Source organism: Coenobita brevimanus, chromosome 40 (assembly GCF_032717465.1).
Source record: "Coenobita brevimanus isolate Jiangsu-jjx chromosome 40, ASM3271746v2, whole genome shotgun sequence".
Lineage (NCBI taxonomy): Eukaryota > Metazoa > Arthropoda > Malacostraca > Decapoda > Coenobitidae > Coenobita > Coenobita brevimanus.
In genome coordinates, this window is record NC_136993.1 from 52573227 (window position 1) to 52589006 (window position 15780).

Below are 15780 nucleotides of genomic sequence, written 5' to 3' on the forward strand. Positions count from 1 at the left end.
GTCAGTTAACCAGTAGCTACAGTGGGAGGCGGAGGTGTCTGTGTGAGTTCTCATGATTAAAACATCTTCAGCCTGCGTAGATTTGGACAGGGGGTATGTGACCTAATAATCGGGGAGGGGGTGGGGGGTTGATTGATTGATTGCAAATAATTAAAATCTGGCGGTGCAACTGCCAGGGTCATATGCCGCCGGACAACAAAGCAAAACACACAGCAACACAAAAAGTGCACATCCAAATTAAAATTGATATCTGTTAGCAGGAATAAAACACTGAAAATAATAAAAAATGGTTTATAAAATATCAATTACTTATAAAAGTGGAAGGAGGCCCGCCTCCTGAAGAAAACTAAAAACATCACTAAAATCACTAGCGGCTTCACCAAGCATCGAGGAAAAACAGTAGGCACCATCTGTCCCCGTATGCCTATGGAGGAATCTCTGACGTAGGTCCCCCAGACTCGGACACTCGACCAGCAAGTGACGGACAGTAAGGGGAACAAGGCAATCATCACAGTATGGTTGAGTTTCACCACACATGAGGAACCCATGTGTAAGCCGAGAATGCCCAATGCGAAGCCTAGCAAGAGCCACCTCCAATCGCCGAGACATAGAGGGAAGAACCCTTGGCACAACCACTCTCTGAAAGGTTTCTTTTAGTTTATTGTGAGAAACACCATCCCAGTGTGTCTGCCAACACGTACGAATTGCATACCGCAAGTAAGCTGTTACATCAGAAACAGAAAGTGGGCAGTCAGCTGGGGGCTGTTGAGAAGATGAAGCTTTAGCTAAAGTATCTGCCCTCTCATTGCCCACCACACTAACATGTGCAGAAATCCAACAGAAGTCTACACAGCGGCCACGACGGCCAAGAAGAAAAAGCCACTTTAAAATTGATAAAACCAATGGATGGGATGCATTAAAAGACTCCAGTGCGAACAAAGCACTACCCGAGTCACTAAAAATCACAAAAACAGATTGGGGGAGAGTAAAAATGATTTTAAGAGCATATAAAATTGCAGTCAGTTCTGCCATATACACTGAAGTAATGCCAGGAAGGCTACCGCCCCTACTAAAGGAAGGGAAGACAACACCAAATCCTACTCCAGTATCAGTCTTAGACCCGTCTGTATAAACGGGGACAGAACCCTAGTGAATGGAGGCATGTTCTAAAAAGAGAGAGAGGGACACCTGAGAGGGAAGTGAGCCCTTTTTTTCAACAACGGACCTACAAAATGTCACGCGACGGAGTAGCCAAGAACCCAATCTTTGGGATCCGATGTGGACAAATTGCCAGTCTCTGGAGAGAGAGGACTAGCATGACAGACCGGACCCTGTAACCAAATGGCTTTGGGAAATTAGGACGGGTCTGAAAAACAGAAGATCGGGAATCCTGTGAGACATTGGCACAAGAAATTGAGTCTGGAATGCGGTGAAGACGATACCAACACCTCATCATTAGCAGCTGACGTCGCAAGTCCAAGGGGAGTACACCAGCATCTACCAACAAACTTGTAATCGGGGATGATCTGAATGCCCCGGTTGCCAGACGTACACCAGCATGATGCACTTAATTTAACAACCGGATGCGGGCATCTGTTGCAGAGGAGTAGATCTCACACCCATATTCAAGTTTAGGAAGAATAAGAGACCTATGCAAGAGGAGGAGGGTCTGACGGTCAGCACCCCAAGAGGTATGAGCTAAAACCCTCAAAAGACTCAAAGCTTTAAGACAAGCCACCTTAACAGAACGAATATGAGGAACCCAGGTTAATCTTCTATCAAACGGAAGACCCAGAAACCGCATCTCTTCCACACAGGATATTCTTCTACCATAGAGATACAAGTCAGGGTCATTTATATCAATTTTCTCCTTCCCTGATATGCATTTATATAGTATAATCATGTCTCCTCTTTTCCTCCTCTCTTGTAGTGTAGTTAGATAAAGTTTTTCTAGTTTTTCTTCATAGCTTAGATCCCTTAAGCTTGGTACCCATCTTGTAGCGGCCCTTTGAACATTTTCAGTCTTATCTATGTGTGTTTTGAGATGATTCCAGACTGCCGATCCATACTCCAGTGTTGATCAGATGAATGGTGTTATTATCTTTCTCAGTATGTGTTCATTTATGTATGTGAATGCTATTCTCATATTTGCAAGCAGTGTATACATGTTCCGTACATTCTCACTGATGTGGTCAGCTGAAGATAGTCTGTAACTGATAATCAGACCTAGGTCCTTCTCTCTTTCTGATATGTGTAGGGTTTTACTTCCTAACTTATAATCCCAATCAGGTCTTTTTCCACTTTTACCAAACTTAATTACATGACACTTGTCCACATTGAATTCCATCTGCCATGTATTGCTCCATTCATGAAGTTTATTTAATTCTTCTTGTAGCTCTTTACAAAAGTCTGTGTTAGTAATTCTCCCTTGTATGTTTGCATCATCAGCAAACATATTTAGATTGCTTTCATTTCCAATGTTGCAGTCTGTGTCATTTATATACACTAAAAACATGATTGGTTCCAGCACTATGTCCTGTGGAACTCTGCTAGTCACTTCCCTTTATGATGATTAATTTCCCCATAGTACTGTTCTCATTTCCCCTTTTCTCAGAAAATCTTGCATCCAACAGTACAGTTTGCCTCTGAGTCCTCCTTGATGGTACAGTTTCCATGAAAGTCTTTGGTGCGGTACTATGTCAAATGCTTTCATGAAATCTAGATAGATACTGTCCACCCATCTTTCTCTTTTATGTAATGCTTCTGCTACTCTGTCATAGTAGCTGAACAGATTAGTAGCACATGATTTTTTTCCTTTTCTGAAACCAAACTGTCTTTCTGTTATTATATAATGTTCTTCTAGATGATATACCCGAGCTATTCTTATCAGCTTTTCAAGTATCTTGCTTACAACACTGGTTAGTGATACTGGCCGGTAGTTGAGAGGATTTTGTCTATTCCCTTTCTAGAATATGGGAAGAATGTTTGCTTTTTTTCCAAATGTCAGGTAGTTTACCTTGACCCAATGATTCCTTGAATATTAAAGATAATGGTCTTCTTAACTCCTTTGCATATTCATGTAGCACCCAAAATGAAATTTCATCAGGATCATTTGCTTTTCATTTGTCTAATTTACTTAACTTCTCCTATATTACTTTTTCTGATATTTATATATCTCGTAATATGTGTGGGCATGGATGTTCCATATCATCTCTCTCTAAATTATTTTCTTCGGTAAAAACTGTTTTAAAATTCTTATTTAGTGCTTCACAAATATCTTTCTCTTGTGTATAGATGATCCATTCATTCGTAATGATTTTTACCTTTTACTTTGGTTTTGCTTCGGATGTAGCTGTAAAATGGCATTGGTTGATATATACTATTAATTATGATGTCTTCCTCAGACTATTTTTGGACTTCCCTCCTTATTCTTCAATAGTTTTTTCTTGAATTTTTATAGCTGTTATATGCCCCCTCATTCTGTACCTATTCCACAAGTCTCTTTTTCTTTTGATTTGTTACATGTGTTAAACCATTTCTTTATTTTCTTTTCTGTTTCTTTGTGCTGTGGGATGTAATTATGGACTCCTATTTCCTGTAGTTCACAGATTTTTTTATATATATAACATTTAAATTTTGTCCTCTAAGCTCCTTTTCCTAATTTATTTCTACGAAGTACTGTTTTAGGTCGTGGTAGCTTCCTTTTTTAGAGTTTCGGCTCTTTTTGTAACTTCCATTACTGTTAACTATGGTATATGCAATCCTGAATTTGCAATTTAGTACTGCATGGTTGCGCTTGCCAAATGGAGGTTGATACATTATATTGGCAATATCGTTTTCTTGCCTAGTAAATATAAGATCCAGTACTGATGATACATCGTCCTCTTTTTCTGGTGCTTTCCTTTACATATTGCATTAGGAAAACCTCCTGCATGAGGTCCAGGAGCTTTTGGTCCCAACAGCTTTCCTGGCTTTATATATCTAGAGTATTCCAATTTCTACTTGTATTAAAATCTGCAGTTAATATAATTCTTAGATTTTTCTCCTCCATTATATGTACTAATGCTCTTAAACTCTGAATTGTACCCTCTGCCAGATCTTCATATTCGCCTCTTTCCCGTGTGTTTGATTTGGGTATCATGTATAAATTTGCAACACTTTCCCTTCAGATGTATTATTCCCTACTGCAATCAGTTCTACCTGAGAGGGTATATCAAGTTTTAATTCTTTAACTTGCAGATTTTATCTTTGTTAATATTATAATTCCTCCTTCTTTTTTTAAGTTACTATCTCTTCTCCATATATTGTATTCCTCTAGGTTTAGGGTGTCGTTTGATATCCTTGGTGTTAATTTTGTTTCAGTTAGGCAAATAATATATGGTTCATTTTCTTTGATATAATCATTCATCTCTAATAATTTAGATACTATTCTATCTACAGTTGAGTACATCAACTTAATCATCTTGTTTACATACTTGTCATGACTTGGGTCTACTCCCTTCCTTCTTATTAATCCCTCCTTGTTATGTATCACTTCAGTAGCAATCCAATTACTTTGTAATAAAATGTATTCTTCTCCTTCTCTGATCTTCCCTCGTTCTTTGTTTTTGTTTCCTCCCTCTTCTCTTTCAGTAATTTCCGTTCTTCTTGAGTTAGGAATAGTTTTATCCATACATTTCTGAATTCCTTTATTTCCATAAGTTTCTTTGCATTTTTTTAGTTTCTCCCCCACAGTGTTTACACTGTGAAAGGGTTTCTTTCAGTGGGCTTGAATTATTTCTCTCATCTTTCCCCAGCCTTTTGTGTTCCTCTATGTCATTATTACAGATTTCCTCTGATTCTTCGTTCACTATGCTCATTACATTTGCCATCTATTTTTTGTCTCTCGAAATCTTGTTCTTTATCTCTTCCTCCTCTATACCAGTGATTACCATATACAGTATTTGTTGTTGTCTGCTGAATCTTTGACCAATTTGGGATCGTTCTCCATTATTTTTTTCACTTCCTTTTTAATGCTTTTTTCTTTAACTCTTGTTTCTAAGTCTTTCCTTACTTTCACCATTTCAGCATATGTAGTGTCCATATCGTATTTGGAGCTTTGCATTGCTTCATTCACCTGGGTTATCTTCTCCTCAATATCACTATCAGAGTGCTTGCATGCCTAATTGTCTGTATCATTTCTGAACTCTTCCATGATACTCTCCAGTTTGACACCTGTGCATGCCATTTCACTAATCTTCCTTCTAAGTGATCCTGATTCAACTGTCAGCTCATCTATTGTTGTGTCTTTCTTGTTGACGTCCTTTACCAATTTTTCATTGTCCTTCTGCATGAGCAACTGTTTCCAAATTTCATCCATTTCATTCTGAAATGCCTTCTTCAATCTGTTTGCCTATTCTAACAGCTTATTGGACGTCTCCATTTCCACCAGTTCCCAGTAGAAATCATCATCCTGGTTGCTACCTTTAACTCTTTTCTTAGCTTCTTCCAGATTTGCTCTACTAAAGTAGGTGGACATATTGTAGTCCTGAGAGAAAAAAATCTACTTATATTCCCTTGTGTGCAGACTAAACACTATCAGCTGACTGTGCACATTCCTCTAGTACTTTGTTTTATTCTGTTATTCTAACAGCATTCTTACTTAAAACTTCCTCTTTTATATTTGGACACCATTTAATTGAACATGGTACAGAGCTTGACAAATATAAAGATACTTTAGGCATGGCCAGTTCCTGACCAGGTTTGGCCAAGCGCAGAGTGATGTGTCAAACGTCCTGCATACACGGCTTATCTTGTGTGTGTGTGTGTGTGTGTGTGTGAGTATGGAGAGAGAGAGACAGAGACAGACAGACAGACAGACAGAATATATATATATATATATATATATATATATATATATATATATATATATATATATATATATATATATATATATATATATAAATATACAGTATATCTGTAAGTCGAGCATGAGGGTCATTCAAACAGGACAAGCCAAAGATTCAGGTTCCTTCTTTACTTAGCAGTAAAGTATCAATTAGTATTTTGTGATATAAAGATTGAAAAATAATATTTTAAAATAATATCTTTTGCTTGAAATAGTAGCTTAAGATCTCGTCAATCATTGTATACTAACCTGCCGAGTGCCAACAGAATTTGGACCCTCATGGTGCTGTGGTGGTAGCCAATTTTTGATCTTTTTTTCTTTTTTTTTTTGCTAGGGAAGTTAGAAATGATGAGAAAACATGGAGAACAACTACAAAAGTACTCACAGAAGCCATGTAGGTCGATTATGAGGTTGATTCTCACTGACCAGGCATATGAAAACTTCGGAGTAATGCCCATAGACTTTACTGGCAGCCTCCGACATCCCTTGAGTTGAGGTTGGAGATCTTCGGTTTCGTCATCAGTAGCTATGCTATTCAAGCCAACAACACTCTTGTTGGGTATATAGATGATATGGGAAGACCTAGAGAGGCGAAGGAATATCCCAGATGATTTTTTGGCGCCTTACTTAAATTTTCGATTTGGGGCAAATATATTATATTGCCGACATAAACGTATGTCAGTGGCACTGTTCACGCATATAGGGGCCGACGTACATGTACATCGTTGGCACGGGGCAGGTTCAGACCCATAACCCATCTTTCAAGAACACTACCTCTGCAGTACCCCCATTAAATTACATAACTCTAATTTAGCCCTCCTCCACCTCCCTTTTTAATAGCATTTTTAGCCTGATTTTTTACAAACACAATCTGAGGGAAATATTTATTAGTTTTTGGTCGTACTTTTTTATATCATTCCTTTCAGATCATTGATGATGACATTTTAAATGTGGAATAGTCTTAAATATATATTGCTGTTCATATCTGCAGTCATTGTATTAAGTTGAGGTTCTCTAAGAACACTCCACTACCTGAAGAAAAGAAGTCATTACACAGTTTTATTGTAATGACTACACTAATGTACGTAAATAAAGCTTGAACATAGCAGTAGGGGTACTAATTAAGAACGAGAGAAGTGGAAATAACTTGTCTTAGATGACTGTGTTGAGCAAGAAAGAGAGACTGGCCAACGCAATAAATGTTGTGGAAGGGTGTGGTTTGTAGGCAGGTGCTCTGGAATGAGTTACAAGAAGGAACTGAGGTGGTCTGACTGTGTGAAGCAAATGGGCAGTTAGAAATTGGCTAGGAGAGTATATATGAGTTGGAGGAGGAAAGGAGTAAGTGGGAAGCAGGGTAGGGATGGGGTGGAGAGGTAAATTATTGAAAGTTGTGTGTAATGGAGTGGCAGCAACATGATGGGAGAGGACAGGTCGGTGTGGCTGCGATTTGTTAGTGGCCATCAACTCCGTAATTAAGATGTCTGTTAATGGATAAGTATACAGACAGCCACTCATCCTGTTTTTTGCAAAGATCAGTTCAGAAATGTCCCAAATTGATGACATGGCAGCATACTGAAGTTTAGTATAATACATAAATAAGCAAAGTCAGTGAATTTACGAGTATATGGCTTTTTTTTTTCACACTTACGTAAAGTTCAGTCCTTTGGCTAAGTATTCTACAACGTTATTCACACCTCCCTCGAACTCCAGCCGTCTACCTTCTGGAGCCATAGGATCGTTCACCCAAAATATTTTGTTATCAGGGAGACTCACGATGGCCACCACTAGGTTGGGTGCTACTATGAACCTGTGCAATACAAAAACTGTTGTTAATACTAGCACGTTGGAACGAGCTATGTAATCACCCTCTCTCTCTCTCTCTCTCTCTCTCTCTCTCTCTGTCACACACACACACACACACGAACAGAGAGAGAGAGAGAGAGACTGAAGCCTGATGGTATTATCACAAATCTTTTAATTTTATCCGTGTCTCAGTAATTATTCCTCATGCAGTATGAACAGATCGAGAAATTTTTTTACACAATGAGCACTCAGTTTACATTCCCAAAGTCGCGAGATTAAGTGAAGGAATATGAAATCAATGTTAATTTTGACCCCCTTCCAGGAATTAGACTTACTTAAATGGAAATTTAATAACGAGACCCACTTTGACCCCCTTCTGGAAACTTGACTTAGTTAAATGGAAATTTCTCATATATATATATATATATATATATATATATATATATATATATATATATATATATATATATATATATATATATATATATATATATATATATATATATATTATAAGTAACAGAATGGACGGAGAAAGGAAAAACAAATAAATAAAAAAAATAATCCATACCCCAGATTACTGGTGTCCTCTGTTCATAAAATATCTGTAACAATTAGACTTGAACAGCTGTGGGTTGATATTTGGAGGGGAACAACTCTGGGGAAGCGAGATCCAGAGAGATGCAGTTCGGGGAATGAAAGAATTCTGATAAGTAGAAGTTCTGCAATAAGGCTGAGTGACATTCCAGTCATGAGCGCTACCAGATGCCCGTGTAGCACGAGGGAAGGCATGGAGAGGTGGCACTATGGATGTAACTTCGTCTGAGCATTTGCCAAAAAAATATTTGTAAAATAATGCAAGGGAGGCAACATTCCTTCTTACTTGCAGGGGAGGTAGTTTATTTGTAATGGCAGGATTGTTAATAATTCTAACAGCTTTGTTCTGAATTTTGTCTAGTAGTTTTAATGCAACCTCTCCAAATCCATTCCACAAGGGTGAGCAATATTCAAGCTGAGAGCGCACATGACTCAAATGAATTTTAGCTAACTGCTCATCAGCGAAGAAGTTTCGGACTCAGTACAATAATCCAAGTTTCTTTGAGGCAGTTTTAGCAAGTGATCTAACGTGTGAGGTCCAGCTGAGGGAAGTGTTAAATGAGACGCCAAGAATTTCAATACTTTTGGAGATGGGAATATACATTGAAGGTAATGTACGAATCTGGCAATAGCTTCCTATTAGTAAATTGTATGTATTTAGTTTTACTAGCATTAAAAGAGACAAGGTTGTTTTGTCCCCATTCACTGATCGTTGATAAGTCTTGATTTATGGAGATGGCAGTACTGAATTGGGAGGTAGAGATACTAGACTTTGTAAATAGGTCTGAGTGTGAATGAAGTATGTAGTGCTGAGTCATCTGCATATGACTGGATGGGATTGTGGGTGACAGATAAGAGATTATTAATATGAACCAGGAATAGAGTTGGTGACAGAACTGACCCCTGCGGCACTCCGGTGTTAATTGAGTGGAAATTGGAATATACATCATCTGCTTTTACTCTTATTTTCCTGTCACTAAGATATGAAGAAATCAAAGGAACAAAAGACGTTAGTCCATAGCAAGGGAGACATACAGTTTACAGTATCTCAGCTCAGAAAGTAATGTAACTCGAGCTTTGTATGTACTATACACATTTTATAAAGCTATCGATCTGTAAACCTGCATTTCTCAATACTTTTTGTTTAAATCTCGCCCATGGCTTTTGTCAGGACTTCCTGGCATCTGTTCCCTTGATATCGTAAATGATTAGATTAGTTAGAAAAACTTCAGGTACGAAATCGTTTAGTATCTGTTCAGATTTATTCAACAAAAAAAGTGTTTATACCATTGACTCTGAGAAATCAATTCAGCATCCCCTTCCCTAAAACTGTCATAATATTTTAAAAATGATTATGTGATTTGCCCTGTCCTTACTTTACTATAACTATCAAACAACTCCCCCCCCCCCTCCTTCTCTTTTTGATCGTATCCCAATACTTGTAACAACTGGTTCTTTCTCAGTGAAGGAAATTTTCCCCCTCTGATCCTATATTTCATCTTTCCTTGCATGCTTACTTTGAAAATTTGTCTGGGAAAAGTGGAAGGTGAGAGAGGAGACTGATTCCTCCTTGTTTGTTCCAGGTTGCCACTCGCAGAAGTTTTGACCCTGGAGGAGAGTAAGGCAGATGCACTAGCATGCTTACCCTGTGACAGAGAGAGAGAAAAAAAAAAATCAATTATTTATTCATGTAACTTGCCAGCGGCCAAGTAAAACTAATACATGATGACGAATATTACTACAGCTAGAATTACTACTACTACTGCTACTAAAACTACTACTACTACTACTACTACTATAACTATATATCAGTTTTTTCTCGCAATGAAGAAGGAATCAAAATCCTGCCCATAAGTTTCTTCCCCCAAGGAACACAAAAAAAAAGATAACGGAGAGTCAAATTCAAGATTTATTCATTTTGAGATTCCTGAACACACTGCGTTTGAAAGAGTAGACGTCATAGGCGATAGGATATACAGATAGAGGAAGACAATTCTATAATTGATTTGTTGTATACATGAAGCACTGGGAGCAGCGGCCAACTCCTCCATTAGAGAGTTGGACAGAAAAGGGATCTTACTACTACTACTACTACTACTACCTTTTTATTATTCAAAAAATCACCTCCATCCATTGGGGAATTATACTGTGAAGATCAAATCCAACCTTCCTAATACACTTCACCATTTGGAGTTGTAATGTGAAGTTTAACACTAACCTTCATATTACAATCCGTTGGCCCCAAGCACGCCAACGGTTGTGGTTACCAACCATCTACTATGACTTTGATTACTTTTATTACTTTATTTTATATTTATTAATATTACAGTGTTGATAAAGACATTAATTTATTGGAGTTTCTGGTCTATGCGACTGTCGACCACAGTAGCTTCGTAATTCATACCCGCCAGAGAGACAGGCCTGAGGGCTGACGATCTTATGCCCCTGAGACATAGGAGTGCAGACCTCACGAGGGAGAATGACAGTCAACATCTCATCCAGGCCATAACAGACCTCTGTAGTTGATGTTTCTTCTCAGAAAGATCCTCTGCCAGTCTCGAGTAGAATCTCACCACCTCTGGACCCATCCCACCTGATGTGAACAGAAGAGGAGTGAATCGACCGTGGTCAACATGTTGGATCCTTTCTTGATAGTTTCTGTTTTTTTCTTGTTCATTCCTTTAATGTGCAGCTTCAAGAGACAGTTCACGATGATATGCTGCCATGGTATCAAATATCCTGATGTTGAAGAATAACCTCTGCCCATGTGTTCAGAAACCTAGAGCACTGACATCCACTTTTCCATCATTTGATGTGTTTGCCATTCTGTGGGTGAAGTGCTCGCCATCAAGGGGTAGCAGAGCTGGCTTAACCCGTCACGTCCCGACCACTTTCGCACCTCCAACACCCCCCAGTCCTGACTATTTTTGGATTTTTTTTTTTTTTTGGCTAAAACCTCCGCTTTTGGTGAGAAACATCGAAAATTCATAGAGAAATTGGTTACCTGAGGTATAAAATACTCGATACAGGTAGGAGTACCTCCTTACCTTATAGGGTTTCTATCACGCTGGCTGCAAAGAAAACAAGTTTTATGGGAGGATAACTATTCCACACCACTCATAAACGGTATTTATTTATTTATTTGGTACGAATTTATATGTAGTACGAGAGTATATTGGTTTTCAAACACTAATATAGGCATTATAAGCATTGTTTCACTCACTAACTCATCACCATTCCTGACCTTCTTTTGCCACATTACCTGATCATCATTTCTGTTTCTTCCTCTAATGCTATGTAAACTTTGTCATCCACATTGTCATCAATTGGGGAATCGCTCTGGCCCTGAATGTCTTTATTGGCCAGGTCACTGGTAACAGGTGAATTGCTGAGACAGTGGCGTGCAGGGGGGGAGGTTATGCAGTGTAAGGCATTGTCTATTCTTGAAAAATATAATAATAATAAAATAAAGCATCTTTCCCATCACAGACTTCTTTCTGATCATCAGTATAGGTTCTGCCAGGGACACTCCATTGGTGATTTTTGCACCTACCTTTCAGACTACTGGTCATCATTCTTATTGGCGAAAGTTTTGCCATTGCACTTGAAATGTCAAAGGCTTTCGATCTAGTCTGGCATAAATCTTTAATTTCCAAACTGCCCTTTCATGGTTTCTAACCTTCTATCTGTGCCTTCATCTCAAGCATCCTTTCTGGTCATTCTATGGCTGCTGTTGTATATGGCCATCGTTCTTCTCCTGGAGCTATTACTATTGGTGTTCCGGAGAGTACTCTCCTATCATCTTCTCTCTTCCTTCTGTTCATCAGTGACTTAAGTTGTACATCTAACTCTATCCACTCATACGATAATGACTCCATGCTTCACCTTTCCATCCTTTTCCTGCAGCGTCCATCTCAGCAGTTACTTCAACTAACAAGGGATGAGCCTATGGCATACCTAATGTCTCACTTGGCTAATATCTCTGTTTAGGGAAAAGAAATCTTATTATTATTAATGCATCAAAAATTCAGTTTTTACATCTATCAAGCCGAGAAAGTCATCCGTAGGAGTGCCCTCTTTTTTTTTTTGTACAATATTCAACCTAATCCCGCATCATCTTTAACCCGTGGATTGCGCAGTTACCTTAATTATTTATTTATTTTTATCCAACCCATTGCTGTGCAAAAAATGAAAAAAAATAGTTTTTGTTTATTATAAACTTGAAGATAAGCATTCAGGGCATCATATGGTGAAAATCTCTCTCTCTCTCTCTCTCTCTCTCTCTCTTCCCATCTTCGCGTAGCGCCATGCGTAAGTTTGTGTAGGGTGCATAGTGAAGATTTTTTTTTTTTTTAACTTGAAGATAAACAACCAGGGCATCATTAGTTGAAAATAGAAAAAAATCTCTTTCTCTTTGTCTCTGCATAGCGCCATGAGTAAGTTTGCATAGGGGTGGAATAGCGGTGATGCACGGCCGTTGGACCGTTAGCTCAGCCTGAGCCATGGCTCGCAACACGACTTTACCCAACCTGAGCCATGGCTCGCAACACGACTTTACCCAGCCTGAGCTGTGGCTCGCAATCCACAAGTGAAACTAATTTGGGGTTTCAATCTCTCGGGATTATATTTGAAAGATCACATTATCTCTCCTGTAAAATCTGCCTCCAAGAGATCAGGTGTGCTAAGTCATCTCCGTATCCGTTTTTACTCCTCCAGTTGTTGACTTTACACATGTTTTATTATTTGCTTCCGCTGTGTAGGGTACAAGTCTTACTCGTGGGGAGGCTCCCCACATACAGCTCCTCTCAACAAGGTGGAGTCAAAGCTTTTCGTCTCATTAACTCTCCTCCTCTTACTGGTTTCCTTCCACCTCTGTCTCTTTGCTCCACTTTTGCATCTTTGTCTCCTTTTTATCTATGATCATTGTTCGTCTGAACTGTCTGTTTTCATCCCTGCACCATTATGGTGGGTAAACTGTACCCATCTAGCAACAAACTCCCAAGAGTAGTAGACTGTAGCACCAATTGAGCAGGGCAGTACTCCCAAGGTGGATGGAAAGCTGATGACAGGGAGAGCTGGAGCTCTCGTTTCATCAGCCCTCGGGACTAGTCCCTGACCATCCCCCTTTGCTGAACTTTTTCAGTGTCTCAGCAACACAGAGAGTAGACCAGCATGCTCTCCAATACAAATTTCTCTGTCAACACCAATCTTCATGCACAGTACACACTACACTTCCTTTTCCAAAATTCAAAAGAAATTATGGCATCGATATACATAGCCTTGGAGTCCCCAGGGGGAGGGGGACCATAAATACCCCCACCTTCCGCCCCTCTCCCGGTGATGACTCGAGCTGCCTGGAACCACTGTCTGACTCATTTCTTCTTCATTTATGCAACATTCGTGGTCTTTCCTTTAACTTTCTCTCTGTTGAGCACCACCTCTCCTCTAAACCTCACCTTCCTTTCCTAAATGAGACTCAGCTGTCTGAGGCAACTGACAGCAAACCCTTTTCAGTATCCTCCTATTTTCTCTTTACTCATTTCAAAGCCAAAGGTGGCTGTTGTGTATACATACACAACTACCTATCTTGCTCTCATGTTCCTGAACTCGATTCTTCTGAATTCTCTACACTCTGGCTTCAGTTTTCCTGTCATTCTCTGACTTATATATATTTGCGCTGTTAACTTTTTCTTAATGTTACTGACTATCAAAAATTCTTCGGCTATCCTACATCTACGATGCAACACATTCTATTTATTTCTCCTTTCTCTGAAATCTCCATTTTAGGAGATTTTAATGTTCACCACCACCTTTGCCTCTCCTCTCCTTTCACTGATCCACCTGGTGAACAAGCCTACACCTTTTCTATCCCTAATGACCTGGAGCAGCTTGTACAGCACCCTACCCATATCCCTGACTGCCTTGGAGACAGCTTCAACATACCTGACCTCTTCCTCACAACTAATCCTTCTGCTTACATTATTAGTCTTTTCTCTCCATTGGGTTCCTCCGATCACAACCTTATCACCTTATCCTGTCCTATCACCCCGGTACGGCCTGTGGACCCTCCAAAAAACGTCATCTGTGGCACTTTGGAGCTGTCGATTAGGAGGCCCTCAGGCAGTACTTCTTTGACTTTCCCTGGCATGATTATTGCTTCCATGGCCAAGAGCCATCTGAGTGTGCCTTGCGCATTATGGAGGTTATTCTCTCGGGCATGGAAGCATACATTCCTTTCTCATGTCCATTGACTAATGCAAGAAAGCCTTGGTTTAATCACGCTTGTTCTAATGCTGTCCCCAACAAGGAGAGGGCCTATAAAAGGTACCAGAGCCAACCCACCCCTGAATCACATCTTTTTTACGTTTCTGCCCAGAAACATGCAAAGTCTGTTCTTCCCTCTGCTAAAAATAATTTCAATATTACTAAATGCTCTCAACTCTCCAACTCGAATTCTTCCCGCTCTTTCTGTCACCTTGCCAAAAACCTTTCTAACAACTTCACCTCATCATCCTTCCCTCCTCTTTTCTACTCTGATGGTTCTGTACCTATTTCTTCTACTGATAAAGCAGATCTCTTCACTCAGACTTTCCCCTCCAAGTCCACCTTAGACAATTCTGGTGCTGTTCCTCCATTACTTCCCCCTCTCTCACTTCCTCATGGGTGACATAAAAATTCTTCAACTGATGTGTTTTCTGCCATCACCGGCCTCAATACTAACAAGGCATATAGGCTTGATGGAGTCTCTCCTGTTGTTCTCAAGAACTGTGCTTCTGTGCTGACACCCTGCTAAGGCAAACTCTGTCACCTCTGTCTATGAACTTGTACCTTTCCTTCTTGCTGGAAGTTTGCTCTCATTCAGCCAGTCCCGAAGATGGGTGACCATTCCCAACCCTCTAACTATCGTCCAATTGCTTTAACATCCTGTATCTCAAAAGTTTTTGAGTCAATTCTTAATAGGAAAATTTTAAAGCATTATTCCTATCACAACCTTCATTCTACTGTCAGTATGGGTTCCGTGAGGGACGTTCAACTGGCAGTGTTCTCACCTACCTTTCAGACTCCTGGCCATCCTCCTTTCGGGACTTTGGCGAAAGCTTTGCCATCGCACTTGACATCTCAAAGGCTTTCTATCGAGTCTGGCATAAACTTTAATTTCCAAACTGCCCTCTTACGGTTTCTATCCTTCTGTCTGAGCCTTCTTCTATAGCTTCGTTGATGGTTGTTCTATAGCTGCTGTTGTAGACGGCCATCATTCTTCTCCTACATTTGTCAACAGTGGTGTTCCCCATGGCTCTGTCCTATCACCAACCCTCTTCCTTTTATTCATCAATGACCATCTAAGCTGCACATCTAACCCTATCACTCATACGCTGATGATTCCACCTTTCACCTTTCCATTCGGTTCCCACAACGTCCATCTCGGGAGTTGCTACAACAAACAAGGGATGAGGCTTTGGGACACCTAATGTCTAACTTGGCTCGTATCTCTGAGG

The 15780-nt window shown here is 39.7% G+C and overlaps 1 protein-coding gene across 1 annotated transcript in view; it reads right to left on the reverse strand.

Moving 5' to 3' along the window:
• Positions 1-15780, reverse strand: part of LOC145397233 (glutamate receptor U1-like) — a 118887-nt gene that overhangs the window by 50213 nt on the left and 52894 nt on the right. The window contains exon 3 of the mRNA XM_080270429.1: positions 7536-7694. Within this exon, the coding sequence (XP_080126555.1) occupies positions 7536-7694 (159 nt within the window). The remainder of the gene's footprint in view (positions 1-7535; positions 7695-15780) is intronic.